This window comes from Artibeus jamaicensis, unplaced genomic scaffold (genome assembly GCF_021234435.1).
Source record: "Artibeus jamaicensis isolate MK-2021 breed Jamaican fruit bat unplaced genomic scaffold, CSHL_Jam_final contig_797, whole genome shotgun sequence".
In the NCBI taxonomy this organism is placed as follows: domain Eukaryota; kingdom Metazoa; phylum Chordata; class Mammalia; order Chiroptera; family Phyllostomidae; genus Artibeus; species Artibeus jamaicensis.
In genome coordinates, this window is record NW_026521977.1 from 1,359,836 (window position 1) to 1,375,973 (window position 16,138).

The 16,138-nt window shown below is 41.5% G+C and overlaps 1 protein-coding gene across 10 annotated transcripts in view; it reads left to right on the plus strand.

Annotated features, from left to right (window-relative positions):
* Window positions 1-10,931, plus strand: part of ZNF143 (zinc finger protein 143) — a 38,103-nt gene extending 27,172 nt beyond the window's left edge. For 8 of the 10 annotated variants that reach the window (XM_037133803.2, XM_037133806.2, XM_037133805.2 and 5 more), the window contains exons 13-17: window positions 1,525-1,673; window positions 3,808-3,969; window positions 8,686-8,832; window positions 9,464-9,553; window positions 9,941-10,029. In XM_037133803.2, coding sequence (XP_036989698.2) covers window positions 1,525-1,673; window positions 3,808-3,969; window positions 8,686-8,832; window positions 9,464-9,553 — 548 coding nt within the window. In that variant the 3' untranslated portion in view covers window positions 9,941-10,029. Of the gene's footprint in view, window positions 1-1,524; window positions 1,674-3,807; window positions 3,970-8,685; window positions 8,833-9,463; window positions 9,554-9,940 lie in introns of all 10 variants that reach the window. The other 2 variants (XM_053673097.1, XM_053673098.1) reach the window with 1 other exon arrangement.
* Window positions 10,932-16,138: the final 5,207 nt, after the last annotated feature.

Genomic DNA, 16,138 nt, shown 5'->3' on the forward strand with positions numbered 1-16,138 from the left:
ACATTCTGTTAAAAAAAAAAAACCAACTAAGATTGGTTTTTCAAAACTGGGGATGGAGACCTTGCCAGGCAGCTCATTTGGTTAGAGCATTGTCCTGATACAACAAGGTTGTAGGTTCGATCCCCAGTCAAGGCACGTATAAGAATCAACCAATGAGTGCATAAATAAGTGGAACAACACTATTTCTCTCTCTCCCTCCCTCCATCCCCTTCTCCCTTACCTCTCCTCTCTCCCTGCTCCTCTCCTCCTTTGTCCCCCTCTTTTCCTCTTGCTCACTCTAGAATAAATAATTTTTAAAAACTACTTTGCTTTTAAAAAAGAAAGAATAGCCCTGACTGGTACTGCACAGTTGGTTGGGCACTGTCTACAAAGTGGAAGGTTGCCTGTTCGATTCCTAGTCAGGGCACATGCCTGGGTTGCAGGCCAGGTCCCTAGTTGGGGCGAGTAGGAAAAGCAATAGATTTATCTTTTTCCCTCACATTGATGTTTCTCTCCCTCTCTTTCTCCCTCCTTTCCTATCTCTCTAAAAAATTTTTTTAATAAAATAAAATCTTCAAAAAAAAAGACTGGGGATGGATTCGTGTACCTTTTCTCTTATGTGGTCACATAAGTTATATAACCTGTTAGAATAATGATATTCTAATGGCTATGAAATAGAACAAAAATAATGAAGTAATGACTGCTGTGGAGATTATGCCAAGATGACTGTAGCCATATGAATACATGCATCAACCTCTAACTTTGAGAAGGACTTTTAAATTAGCATATAAAGTCCTCCTCTGAAGGAAAAAATGTATAGTTACTCTATTTCTGCCTTTATGGGAGGTGGAAGGTGATAGAAGAGAGGGATCAGTGATCTTCCTGGTTGCCAAGTATAGCACTAAAAGACTGCTGGAATTTCTGCTTACTGCTGGTTCTTCATGAACTAAAGAAGTGGATGGTGGTTCCTGTTCTGTCACTTATTAAATGATTAACCTTACACCAGATAACACACCATTATATTTTCTTTACCCAGTGATGTCATTGTGTACTGATGATTTGCAGTCAATCACTTGTGTTAAAAAATAACTAACTTAGTAGGTTACATTTACACACCATTCAGATTTGTGGTTAATGTTTTTGAAGACTGTCTTGTCATTTTTAACAGCTTCTGAAAGTAACAACTTGCCATATTGGAGGGGTTATTTGCCAGTCGGTCTTCCTGTGTAGTTGCCTTGTCGCCCCAACATACGTGCACAGTTATCATTATCACTGATTACTCCAACTAAGGCGATAAAAGAAGTCTCTCAAAATTAGAACACTTAACTTTGATAGGGAATGGTTTGGTTTGATCTGCTTTGATTTGGTTTGACTTTGCAAAAATGGAGGTAGAAGAATTGGAAGGAGGTGCTGGAAGCCGTTTTCATTATGTAGACTATAATACATTTACTTTAATTTGTATAAGTTTCTCTATACTATTTAAAATGTCCTTTGTTTTTTAAACATCTTGGTTGGTCAAATAAATGATTCATTTGTTTTAAACAGGTCAAGGTGAAGACGTTCTTAAAGGGCCCCAGATCACATACGTTACAGGTGTAGAAGGGGATGATGTTGTGTCTACACAAGTAGCCACAGTAACACAGTCTGGGTTGAGTCAACAGGTTACACTCATATCCCAGGACGGCACTCAGCATGTAAGTATGCACAGAAGCCAAACAAGTTAAATAATATTTCTCTGAACTTGGACTTGAAAGTCAGGTTGGGTCCCAGTTAAGGAAGTCCTTGAATATCAGAGCACAAAGTTTGGACTTCATCTTGTAGATGGGACTAGCCTTCCTGAAGGTTCTTCAGTAGCCTGCTAGAAGAGTCTACATGCAGAGAACTTAATAGAGAGAGTGTTTATGACTCTAGAACTCAAATGTTACTGGTAGAGTACAAAGATGAGGTGACGAAGGTCAGAACTACAGTGAAATTGAGGGCTTGAGAAGTAATGAATCCATGTGAAACACTGTCCAGAGAAGGGATAGCATTTGATGGCTGATTAGGTCCAGGAAATGAGACTGAGAAATTAGCAGAGCCTTGGCTGAGTGATGATGTCATCATTAAAAGACATGTGAAGTCAGTGATGGGCAAACCTGTAAAACGTCCCAAGTGCAGCTCTCTTCCTATATGGAATCATGGGAGCTTCACGTAATTAATGGGACAGGTCTCTAGATTCCACCAGGAAAAGCAATGTAATGGTTGTTCTTCAATAGTCAAACGTTATGTTTTTTAGATGCTAGTAGCCTAAAATAATTTTATTTTTAAGCTCTAGCTAAGGTCATCTTAGCACCTGGTAGAAAGAGGCATCTGGGGATCTTCTGCCTTTTTATATGTGTATTTTTCTGTGGAGAACTCTCTGTTTACCCTTGTCTCTCTCAGAGCTTTACCTCCCATGATTAATCTGCCATTTGTGTTGATAACTGTTAAGATGCTGATGTTAGGTGGGAGCAGAACATACTCAGGATTGGAAAATACAAAGCTCTTGTACCATCCCATTTATCTCCCTCCCCCTCACTTTTGACATCACTGATTCCACACAGACAGAGGCCCTTTGGTGGTCATTTGATGTTATCTCCCTCCCCCTCTGTACAGCAGAAATTCCCCCCTCAAACAGCTCTAAAGTACATGGGCAATTTCTCTCTTAAGAGGCAGCCTAGCTCTGGCAGCTTAGTTAATTAGAGCATCATCCCAATACCCAAAGGTTGCAGGTTTGACCCCTGGTGAGATCACATACAAGAATCAGCCAATGAATGCATTAGTAAGTGGAACAACAAATTGATATCTCCGCCCTCTTTCTCTCTCTAAAATGAATAAATAAAAAATTTAAAAAGAGACAGCCTGTTCCATAATTCTAGTGTTTATCATATAGGAACCTCCTGCCATGTCATCTACTCATGACCCCTCTCTGCCCTGTCCATGTGCTCCCAAACAACTGATTTCCTCGCCACAATGTTGTATTTTCTGTAGATGTAACCTTCCCATTTCCTTTAGGAATTGGGTTTCTGTTCCATTCTTTTAGTCAATTAGACAACAAATGTTTACTGAACATCTACCCAGTGCTGTGGATTGTGGTAGACTTTGTGTGGGGAGACATTCGTAAAATGAACAATAATTGCTCATATATAGCTGTGTGCTGTGGCAGCTTGGAGGAAAAAGTGAAGGACTCTTGGAGGCCTTTGTAGACAGTGGCCATTCAGTTGGATCTTGAAAATTTTTCATGAGTTTTCAAGGCAGAGAGTGAAGGACGGGCGAAGTCATGAAGAGATAACAGAATATGACACCGTCTGGGACTGCAAATGGTTAGCTGCGGCTGGAGTGCCAGTCGCTGGTGTGGAAGTGGTGGCAGATGAGTCTGAAGACACTGTGAGAGACCAAACCTGAGAAGTCCTGACTGCCATGGGAGAAGTGCGAACTGTAGTGATGGAGAGTCACTGGGGGATTAAGCAGCAAACACATTGAAATTTGTTTTTTTAGAAAGGTGTCAAGGTAGGGTATGATTAGGGATGGGTTAGACTGGATACCTGGAAAGAAGTGGTATTGCAAAAAGTCATGATGGGAAATAAAGGTCTAAATTGGCAGTAGAGATGGAGAGGAGAAAATGCATTTAAGAAATACTCAATTTTTTCTGATGACCATTTTTTTCTGATGCCTTTTTTATTTTTCTAAAATATAAAATGCTTATTTGCTCCCAGAGTAGCTTTATCAAGAATAAGGCCTAGTCCCTAATAAAATTTGCCAAATACAACAAGAGACATTGACTGATTTGTGAAATGCATTGTATTGCAGGTCAACATATCTCAGACCGATATGCAAGCCATAGGCAATACCATCACAATGGTAACGCAAGATGGCACGCCGATCACAGTCCCTGCCCATGATGCAGTCATCTCCTCAGCAGGAACACACTCTGTTGCTATGGTAACTGCAGAGGGCACAGAAGGGCAGCAGGTAATTGCTCTTTTTTCTTCTAAATCAATCAGAACATGTTAATATCTAAATTGCTAATACATACACAGTGTGATACAGCAGTTAAGCACATAAACTTCAGACTGAATCCCAGTTTATCACTTCTAAGCTACATAACTCTCTGAGTCTCAGTTTTTCATCATCCGTAAAATAGCAGTGATTGTTTTATCTGCCCTGTAAGGTTGATATAAGGACCAAATGAGATAATGCATTTAAACTACTCAACCCATGTATTTATTAAATGTTCTTTAATGATAGTTCTTCCTACAGTTATTATCACCAGATTCTTAGGGGAAAATTCATTTGTAAAATTTACTTAATTTTTTGAAGATGCAAAATTTACTTAATTTTTTGAAGATGTAATACATTCACATAGTTCAGAAATCAAAAAGTATGCTCTGGCTGGTATGGCTCAGTGAATTGTGCACTGGCCTGCCAACCAAAGGGTCACTGGTTTAATTCCCAGTCAGAGCACATGCCCGGGTGGCAAGCCAGGTCCCCATTTGGGGGCATGTGAGAGGCAACCGATTAATGTACCTGTTGCACATTGATGTTTCTCTCCCTCTCTCTCTTCCTCCCCCTTTCTCAAAAAACAAATAAAATCTTTTTTTTTTTTTAAGTTTTAGAAAAGTAAAAAATTGTGTACAGGTATGCATTGAAAAGTCTTCCTCCCCACCCTGCTTCTATCAACCTGGTGCTCCCCCTCAAAGATTATCCACTTCCGTTAGTTTCTTGTATATTCTTCCAGTAATTCATTAAGCATATGCAGTCATCTTCCTTACTTCTTTTTTATTGTAGTACACTATACTGTTTACTTTGTTTTGTTTCTTTAATAGTATATCTAGAAAAATCTTATTTCATTATATAGAGAGCTTCCTCATTTTTTAAAACATATTGTATTCATTGTATTGATATGCATGATATATTTGGTCTTTTGCTGTTTCAAACAACACATAGCCTTGTGCACATGTGATTTTGCATGTGTGTGAGTATATGTCCTAGATAAATCCTTCAAATGAAATTGCTTGGTAAAAAGATCTGCATTTGTCATTGTGACGGGTGTCGCCAAACTTCCCTTCTATGGTTGTACCCATCCGCATTCCCACCTGCAGTATTTGAGAGTGCAAACACACGCTTCCCCTTTTGTGGAAAAAATATCCTTTTGGCTTTTTGCTAATCTGATGTATCTCTTTGTAGTTTTAATTTTTTATTTCCATTAATATAGATTATATTGATTAATACATTCAAAAACTGTTCTTGGACTATGCTGATGGCAGTGTTATGTTTCACTGCAGCTACTTCACCTTATTCAGTGAGAGTCTGTCAAAATTGGTAGCTCTCATTCTTCCTATAAATTCATTTATAGATTGTATACCATCATAGCCAAAATTTCAGCAGGCTTTTTTGATGATATAGATAGTCCAATCCTAAAATATACCTGAAAATGCAAAGGGCCTGTAATAGCCACAGCAGTCTTTAACAAAGAACAAAGTCAAAGGTCTTCAACACCTTGAAATATAAACTTCAGAATCATAAGCCTTCTGGAAAAGTGAATATTTTTGCAACTTTAACAATTTCTTAGGATACAAAATTCACTAACTATAAAAGAAAAAACTGATAAATTGGACTTCATCAAATTAATTCTACTTACCAAAAGACACCATTAAGAAAAAATGACAAATTGGGGAAAAGTTACTCAAAATATATATATATATCTAACAGTGAATTTATATTGAGAATATATAACAAACCTCTTCAAATCAATAATAGAAAGATGAACAGCCCTTGAAATAGCAAAATAAATAAATACAATTTTTAGAAATGAGCAAATCATTTGATTGCTTATTTGAATAGACCCCTTACAAAAGAAGATTCATGAATGGCAATAACACAAAAAGTGCTTAACCTCTTTAGTCATCAGAGAAATGCATATTAAAATCACAGTTAGCTACCTTTTCAGACATAAGAAAGTGACTCAGAAGGCTGAAAACCAAATGCTGGCAAAGATGGGAAGGAACTAGAGCATTCTTACACAATAGTGGGAATATAAGATGATGTAACCACTTAGGAGAACAGTTCGGCAGTTTCTGAGTTAAACATACCTCTGTCCCTTGACCCATAAATTCTAGTAGAATAGATACTATATGAGTCCCCTTACATGAAATCCAAGAGCAGAGAAAACAAATCCTCCGATAGAAAGTGCTGTGTGCCTTGGGAAGGACATTGATGGCATAGAGTATGAAGGAACTGTACTGTATCTTATTTTAGGTGCTGTTTCACAGATGTATCTGTCACAACTCAGTGGGAAACCTAAGATGGGAACATAGTTATTGTTAGCTGATTATAATGTATGCCAAAACAAAAAGAAGAAACCCAAACACGAGCTTTCAGGCTGTCTTATGGGATGGTCCCACCTAATCAGTTTGTAGTCATCTCCATGGCTCTAGAATACTTGGATGGATTTATAGCCCAGTTTGGGTAAATGAACCTTGTATTTGCTTTGACCCTAAAGCAAACATTCTTATGCAGTTTATCTGTAGCCCGTGGGCTAGGGAGATTCTCAGGAAGAGAAGACTTTGGGGGCTGGAATGAAATACTGCAGCTTCCAGCCACTAGGGATTATCACAAGGGGTGGGGGTGGCGGGCGAGGGTCAGCTTTGCTTGAGGACCAGCTGCCACCGCTGCTCCTTCTGCTGCAACTGTAGGCCGTTGGGCAAATCTTGACCATCCACAAGGGGTGTTCACACTCCACCTATGCATTATCTGAAGGGTGTGCTTTAGCACTATTTGTAGCCCCTCTAACTTGGTGAGACAGAAACTCTAAATTCTGTCTTTCCTGTGGCAAGTGTCTCAGCTTTTTCAGCCTTCCAGCTGCTGCTTTCTACCAGAATTATTGGAACCTCCCTCATATACTTGCAGATCTGGGGTCTTAAGGAATTGAAAGTTTACACACAGATATGTGGAGGAGCTCAGCATCATCCCCACCCCTCCTGTTTTCTCCTTTCTAGAATATTCCTCTCAATGTATAACCATTCTGGCAGCCCTAGACTCCATTAGCTGATACTTTAACTTGCCCTGTGCTACTCAGACTGGGGAGTGGCCTTAATGAAAAAGCTGTTTTATTTATTTTTTAAAATTTTTTTAGTTTTTAGGGAGGGAGAAAGAGAGGGAAAGAAACATTGATTGATTGCCTCTCACCCGCCCCCATCCGGGACCTGACCTGCAACCCAAACATGTGCCCCAGCCTGCAGTGGAACCGGCGACCTTTGGGTTCAAAGGATGGTGCTCAGTCCACTGAGCCACACCAGCCAGGGCTATTTATTTATTTTTTATTGAAGTTATTGGGGTACTATTGGTTAATAAAATTATACAGGTTTCAGGTGTATGGTTCTCCAGTACATCATCTGTATATTGTATTGTGTGTTTACCACCCAAGTCAAGTCTGCTTCCATAAGCCATTTAAACATGATATGACCCAGTATGGTTCCCTTTCTTTGAGAATCTCCTACAGTTTCTGCTTGCTTTTCCTCATTCTCAAATCCATTCAAACAGTTGCTTTTTCATATTTTTGTCCACAGTTTATAATTGTTGTCTGCAGGAGGGGTTAGTGCAGTGTACACCACTCAGCCCTTGCTGGGTGGAAACCTTATTAGGTTGTGAAACATTGCTGGGGTTGATCCAACATAGCATTTCAGTGGATTAATGGCCAAGTAAAACAGAAATGTTAGTTTTTAGCCTTTTTTCTTCTAAGTTTGGCTGAGCAAAAGTTTAGAATATCACATAGAAAGTATACTTGATGCCATTTCTATTTTATCTACAAAGAAAAGGCTACATTTGTGGTTTCAGAGCCACAGAAGCACTTTCAACCACTCTGGATAGATGCTTCGGGAGCAGTGTGCAAAGATTCCATAGAGTCTAAAATACGAAATGAGTATAGCAAGATACGTTGCTATTGGTCAGTAATGCTACTGGTTCTTTCAGTTTTCCTGGTTAAATGGAGTCTGATTAAAATGCAGTAGGTAAACAGGAGAAAACAATATATTATCTGCCCCAAACTTAGGAATAAATAGATATTTGAGATGTGAATTAGTCCACAGGTATAACTTCCTGAGCAGCCACTCAGGGGAAATAGAACTTAAGTACAGTCGCATCTCTCCTCATTAAAGGAGCCTGGTGTAGGGATCCACTTCTCCAGTGCCCTCTACCCTCGTTTGCCATTGCCTTACTTCATAACCTTAGATAAATCCCTTCTGAGCCTCAGCTTCCCCAAATACAAAGGAAGAGTCCAGGATAGACGATAGATAAGGCTTCTTCCAGCTTTGGGCTTCTACAAGTCTGTGGTCAGAGGGGATTTTTCCCTTTTTAATTTGCAGACAGACCTTTTCATTAAATGGATTTTAACCTATTTAAATCATAGTTTTGCCCTGGCTGGGTGGCTCAGTTGGTTGGCACTTCATCCTGTTTTGCTAAAGGTTGCAGGTTTGATTCTTGGTCAGGGCACGTACCTAGGTTGTGAGTTTGATCCCCAGTTAGAGTGCATACAGGAGGCCACCAGTGAATGTTTTTCTCTCACATTGATGTTTCTCTCTCTCTCACCCCCACCCCTTCCTCTCTTTCTAAAATAAATGAACATATCCTCTGGTGGGATTTAAATAACGAAACCATTGTTTGAATTCTTCTGTGTGTTTTTTGTTTAAGGTTGCAATTGTGGCTCAGGACTTAGCAGCATTCCACACCGCGTCATCAGAAATGGGGCACCAACAGCACAGCCATCATCTGGTAACCACAGAGACCAGACCTCTGACCTTAGTGGCAACATCCAATGGCACCCAGATTGCAGTCCAGGTGAGTCCAGAGACAGCTGTCCTCCATCAACAGCAGCGCTGCTCGGACCTCTCGACCTTGTAGGCTGTGCTTTGTGCATAACCTTTACAGGAGGCAGGGGCACAGGACAATCTGTTATTTAGCCACCTTAAGGAAATTGTGTATTTGAGGTGGATTCAAAGAGACCAACACTTTGTTCTTTACTATCTTTGCATATTCTATGGGAATTTATACCAAGAAAAATAAAGCTTCTGGTATGTCTACCCATTTGCATCCAGCCGGCTATCTTAACTCTGAAAATAAAAGTCTGAGCCATGGCTGGTGTGGCTCAGTAGTTAAGTACCAGCCTGTGAACCAAAGGGCTGCCAGTTCAGTGCCCAGTCTAGGGCACCAAAGGGTTGCCAGTTTGATTCCCAATCAGGGCACATGCCTGGGTTGCCAGCCAGGTCCCCAGTTGGGGGCATGTGAGAGGCAACCACACGTTGATGTTTCTCTCCCTCCCTTTCTCTCTCCCTTCCCCTCTCTAAAAAATAAAATAGTCTTTTTTTAAAAAGTCTAAATAGATAGGATTCTATAAAACACTTAAGAGCTACTCCTTTGGAAGTGAAACTAGTGTCCACACAGACCTTACATCTGAGGATTCACTGCACAGCCCTATTTTACAGTGGGCAGTGGCAGAAGACTAAGAAGAAACCATCCTCTGGGGAGTCAGTGGATTCGAGCAGAGAATCCAGAATCCTAGGTACAGACCACCTTTCCTTGGGGGAATTCTTCATGTATTTACTTGGCAAAAGGTTAGAACATAATCAGGAAAATGCCAGCCATTGATTTTTATTTAGTTTATGGGCATAAAAGCTAAAGGCTCAGAAAGCTCTCTAAATTGAATCTCCATTGGAAATATGAGCATCTTTTGTCCCTGGCATGTGTGAAGGTCTGTCAACATTCTAAATAAAGAAACTGCAATATTGTCCCATGTGGGAATTTAGTTTTTTTTGCTTTTACTGATTGGATCGATGGTAGTAGCTTAACAAGCCCACATGTCAGAATCACAGAGAGAAATTCCACTTCTGGCATATAATATTCCTTCGGCATTATCTTGACCGTGAGTTTGTGTGTGTTCCTGTTTCAGCTTGGAGAGCAGCCATCTCTGGAAGAAGCCATCAGGATAGCATCCAGGATCCAACAAGGAGAGACGCCAGGGCTGGATGATTAATCCTGAGAGCAGTACAGCAAGAGGAGCCTTTCATCTTCAGGCAGCAAAGATCCATAAAGGCCGGGGCCCGGGAGACAGGAGACATTGTCCATTCCTGAAACACTGTACACATTTTTATGCAAGAGTGGAGAACATTTTATTCTTGACACTTTTGTGTATATAACCCTTGAAATGGATTCCCAAACTGATTTATTGTGTACAAGGAAGTATGAAATTAGGGCAATACCGTAAATTTTCACGTTACTCTTTTATCACATTGCAAACTCCTAGAGTCTTTATGCAAGACCACTGAAGTCTTACAGAGTCTTATGATGGATTTTTAACTTACTGTGAAAAAAGTCAAATAAAAGCTATACCTAAAATGTCAAAGGTTCTATATGTCACACAATCACAATTCCTAAAGCCATCATGGGTAATAAAAATAAAGGATGTAAAGCCTTCAAATATTTCCTGCAGTTAGAGTGTCTGCAGTTTTTGTTCTACTGTATTCTTGTCCATTTTTATTCGTATTTCATGATTTGAAGACTATTCGTTATATTTTCCACCCCTGTTAAATACCAGCTCTTCAAACAGAAATGCTAATCATATTAGCACTACAATGGATTATGTCTAAAATTACAAAGTTTGTTTACTTAAAATTAAAAAGTTAAATCCAGTGCTTTGGTTTTGTTAAAGACTTTACTTAAGTGTTCTTCCTTGTGTTACCATTTTTAAAAAAAATAATGAACTGTCAAAGTTGACCACAGGCCAGAGCCCCGGTAACACTGTAATTGGAAATGGCTTTGCTCTGAAAATTAGGTTAGTGGGTTGGTGTAAATTATTTATTTTTTTGCTTATGTACTTTTGTTTTAAAGCTTATTTACCCTAAAGTTTATTATTTTGAATACAGCAATTTTTAAAATGTTAACCTTTATATTTGTTTTATTAAATTGGTATGGGGGGTGGTGGGAAGTGTTACAGAAAATACCACAAATGTAACAGTGTATAACGCAATACGCATTACGGAGAGTCTGTTGTACATCGAGCACAGAGTAAGGGCCACACGTCTTTATGCGCGGGATTTACGACCTCCGTGTTTGTAAGGAGGCCGTCCAAAGAGGGTAAGTGTCCCATTCGGGCTGTACAGCTACAGAGAGGCGGAGTAAAGACTTGAGAACTCAGACTTCTAAAATTTTAATTTGTTTTTAATTTCTTGATTTTAGAGATAGAAGAAGGGTGAGAGAAACACTTACGTATTCATTGGTTGTTTCCCCTATGTTCCCTGACTGGGGATTGAACCCGCAACCTTGGCATATCGGGGCAACCCTGTAACCAACTAGTCACCTGGCCAGAGTGAGAACTGTCACTTTCTGACCCTCAAGTCCAGCGTGTTTTTTCACCATGCCACAGCTGCCTTCTCAGGTGGTAATTTATGGCAGAGAGTATCAGGATGAGCTTTGGTTTCTGGTTACCTAATGACCTGAGCACTTGAAAAATCATCTCTAATGTCAGAAGTTCAACTAAAGTTCCCAAAAGGGTGTGGACAAGACGATCACTTTGTCACTGCCATTCATCATGCTTTGTGTACCAGAGAGCTGAAGTGTGGCTGCTTTTCATTTCCAGCTTTACAGTAAACGAACTCTGCTCTTTTACTTAACATGAATGTTATCTTTGATCGTGTTCTTTGAAATCTTACAAAAAGAGTAATTGGAAATGGGAAGGCTTTCAGGGTTGGGCCGGGGAATTGATTGCTTGCCCTTCAAAGCTCTTTGTAGATACACAGCATTAGAAAAGGTCTTAGTCACTCACAGATCCAGGCTTAATGCTTGACAGAGCCATATAAACACACCCAGAACTCCCAGCTGAGGCCTGCTGAGGCTCAGAAAGGGGCTGGCGTCCGGTCACAGAGGAAGAACAGAATCCGGGAAGTCGCAGGGCCAGCCTCCCAGCCCCAGCTGGTTAGGGAGCTCTGCAGCTGGGCCGACCAGGCCTGCTGTGCTTCCAGGACCCAAACCCAAGCTATTGACTCTCCTGGGCCTCTTACCTCTGCCTTTGCTCGGGTTCCTAGGTGTTTCTCTCTTGTCCCATCCCCCTTGCCAGCTGGACTGGGCGGGACTGGGCCAGACTGCCAGTGGATCTGATTATCCCTCAATCCCTCAGCTCAAAATACCTTCCTACTGGCACCAGAGAAAAGGGCAGAGCTGCACTGCCAGTTTGTCCCCTACCTGCCTCCTTGGGAACGGTCCCGGGCACAGGGAGGGTGCCTATTTGCCCTAAGGAAAGACTTCAGATGATGTGCCAACAGCTGCTGTTGGGTTGGCCTAAAAGTTCATTGGTTTTCTTCTGTAAGTTGGCTCTAGTAGTGCTTAGTTGTCTTGAACTTCATTCAGAACAATTTTGTTAGATTGTAATATGACAGCTGTCATATTAGTGTGCATTTAAAAAATTGGCAAGTGTGTAGCCATTTTAATATTGAAGATGGAAGAAAATATGCAACATTTTTGGCAAATTATGCCTTATTATTTCAACAAGGGTAAAAATGCAACTGAAACAAAGATTTGTGCAGTGTATGGAGAAGGTGCTGTGACTGATCAAATGTGTCAAAAGTGGTTTGGGAAGTTTCATGCTGGAGATTTCTTGAACAGAGCTCCATGGTCAGGTAGACCATTTGAAGTTGACAGCGATCAAATTGAGGCTTTAATTGAGAACAATCAACATTATACCTGGGAGAGTCCACATACTCAAAATATCCAAATCAATAAAGTTATTGGTGAAAATGAAAACGTGTCTTTATGGAAAAAACTAAATGGACTTTTTGACCAATCTAATATTTAGTGAGCCTGGTGTGGATTTTCTCACAGTGAAGGATGCAGAAAGGAGCCCTCCAAAGTTGAAAAGTCCTCCAAGGCGCTTGAAACAAGAGTTCAATTTAACAATGGAGCCCGAGGGAGCACACCTGTGCAGTACAATCCAGACAGTGCCCAAGGCAAATCTTTGGGTGCAAGGAAAACACCCCCACTCTGTCCCAGACACAGCTCCAAGCCACTACAAAGAAGAAGTACATTGCCTACAGTCTACCCTCATAAGAATTTAGGAAATAGAGTTAAGAAAAGACTAAAGGAGGAGGAGGGGGAGGAGGAGGAGAAGAAGAGGAAAAGGAGGAGCGGGAGGGAAAAAAGACTTGGGTTCCTTAAACCTCTACAGTGGCAACTAGCCAGAGGGCCACAGCACTCCCTGCCACCAGGCCATCAGGAGCAAACCAACTGGACAGTCTCCCATGCTGCCTTCCTGTAGGACAACCTGGGGACCAGGTAAGCAGGTTGGGAAACCATGCACTTGGCTTTGAAATGGACTTGATTTCCATGTATCATCCCAAGGCATTTAGGGTCCAGTACTTCCTGGCTCAGATACGATTGTAGACCAGTCAAGTATCAGCAGACCCCAACAGTGAGAGGGGGTGGGACGGTGAAAAGGCAAAGGGCACCGCTGAAACCCTGTCATCACGGAGGGAAAGGGAGCACAGGGGGGCTACCTCAGCCCCCTCCACTGTACTTAGATTTCCCTTGGGGATGAAGGGATCTTGCAAAGAATACTCCCACTAAATACCCTCCTTTAAAAATATTTTAAGATTTTATTTATCTTTAGACAGAGAAGAGAAGGGAGAAAGGGAGAGAAACATGGATGTGTGATTGCCTCTTGCACGCCCCACACCAGGGACCTGGCCTGCAAAACCCAAGCATGTGTCCTGACTGGGAATCAAACCGGCAACCCTTTGGTTCACAGGCTGATGCTGAATCCACTGAGCCTCACTGGCCAGAGCCCATCTTTTCTTTTGCCTGAGGCATAGGGCTGGCTTCATGTACACGAGACCAGTGTAAGTGAACAAGACCTTGTACCCCGAAGGATCCTGAACTTGGAAGTTAAAGCACTACAGTTGCATTTTTGAAATTCTTAATAATTTTATCTTCAAATTTGTGTTCTGTGAGTGAAGTCTCATGGAACAATGGAGCAGGACCTGGGGGCTTGGACCTGGACTTAGACAGGCCCACCCCTTGTCAGTTCCCTGCCTGGCCTCCCCCTTCTTGCCCTCACCCTGTGACTGCTGCTATGCCCTCTGCCTTTGGCAGGGGCCTCGGTGCCAGTGCAGGAGCATCAGTGACAGGCACATGTACCCTGTGGAGGATGGCACTCATAGTGGTGGCCATCCTTACCCTAGGTTGTCAGTACCGTGGTATTCCTGGTGGGTTGCTGGCTTTAGCCTAGTCTTGCCAGGGCAGGCCTCTTGCCTATCACAGCTCTGAGCTGTTTTTTTACATATATTTTATTGATTATGCTATTACAATTGTCTCATTTCCCCCCTTCACTCCTCTCCACCCTGCACACCCCCTCCTACCCACATTCCCCCCATTTAGTTCATGTCTATGGGTCATACATATAAGTTCTTTGGCTTCTACATTTCCTATATTATTCTTAAACCTCCCCCCCATCTATTGCCTACCTACCATCTATGCTACTTATTCTCTGTACCTTTTCCCCCTCATTCCCCCCCACTCCCCCGCTGATAACCCTCCATGTGATCTCCATTTCTGTGGTTCTGTTCCTGTTCCCGTTGTTTGCTTAGTTTGTTTTTGTTTTACGTATGGTTGTTAATAACTGTGAGTTTGTTGTCATTTTTACTGTTCATGTTTTTTACCTTCTTTTTCTTAGATAAGTACCTTTAACATTTCATATAATAAGGCCTTGGTGATGATGAACTCCTTTTTTTTAAAGATCTTAATTTATTTAATTTTTAGAGAGAGGAAAAGGGAAGGAGAGAGAAACATCAATGTGTGGTTGCTTCATGTGTGCCCCCTGCTGGGAACCTGGCCCACAACCCAGGCATGTGCCCTGGCTGGAAATTGAACCAGCAACCCTTTGGTTTGTAGGCCGTCACTCATTCCACTGAGCCACACCAGCCAGGGCTGATGAACTCCCTTAACTTGACCTGGGAAGCACTTTATCTGCCCTTCCATTCTAAATGGAAGTGTTGCTGGATAGAGTAATCTTAGATATAGTTCCTTGCCTTTCATGACTTTGAATACTTCTTTGCAGCCCCTTCTTGCCTATAAGGTTTCTTTTGAGAAATCAGCTGACAGTCTTATGGGCACTTCTTTGTAGGTAACTTTTCTTTTGCTGCTTTTAAGATTCTCTCCTTATCTTTAATCTTGGGTAATGTAATTATGATGTGCCTTGGTGTGTTCCTCCTTGGGTCCAACTTCTTTGGGACTCTTTGAGCTTCCTAGACTTCCTGGAAGTCTATTTCCTTTGCCAGATTGGGGAAGTTCTCCTTCATTATTTGTTCAAATAAGTTTTCAATATCTTGCTCTTCCTCTTCTCCTTCTGGTACCCCTATGATTCGAATATTGGAGTGTTTAAAGATGTCCTGGAGGTTCCTAAGCCTCTCCTCATCTTTTTGAATTCTTGTTTCTTCATTCTGTTCTGGTGGAATGTTTCTTTCTCCCTTCTGGTCCACACCATTGATTTGAGTCCCAGTTTCATTCCCATCACTGTTGGTTCCCTGTACATTTTCCTTTATTTCACTTTGCATAGCCTTTATTTTTTCATCTAATTTACAACCATATTCAATCAAGTTTGTGAGCATCCTGATCACCAGGGCTTTGAACTGTGTATTTGATAGGTTGGCTATCTCTTTGTTGTGTAGTTATATTTTTTTCTGGAGCTTTGATCTGTTCTTTCATTTGGGCCTTTTTTTTTTTGTCTTGGTGCACCTGTTACATAATGAGGGACAGAGCCTTAGGCGTTCATCAGGGTGGGGCAACCCACATTGCTGTGTGGTGGTGCTATATGTGGAGGAGGGGTCAGAGAGGGAACAATGAGGCTTGCTGGGCCCTTGGCCGGCTTTTAGTCACTTCCCCCACTATGCACAATCAAATTGGGCCCTTCTGATGCTCATTCCTAGGTGGGTGGTTTTGTATACATTCCAGGACTCTGTGAGTCTCTCCAATGAACTCTCCTGTGAGGCTGGGAGTTTCTCCCGCCACCGCAACCCCCACAGGTGTTTTCATTCAGAGGTTTGAGGCTTTATTTCCCTGCACTAGAACTCTGGGTTGCATGGTCTATCTTGCTCCCCAGTTG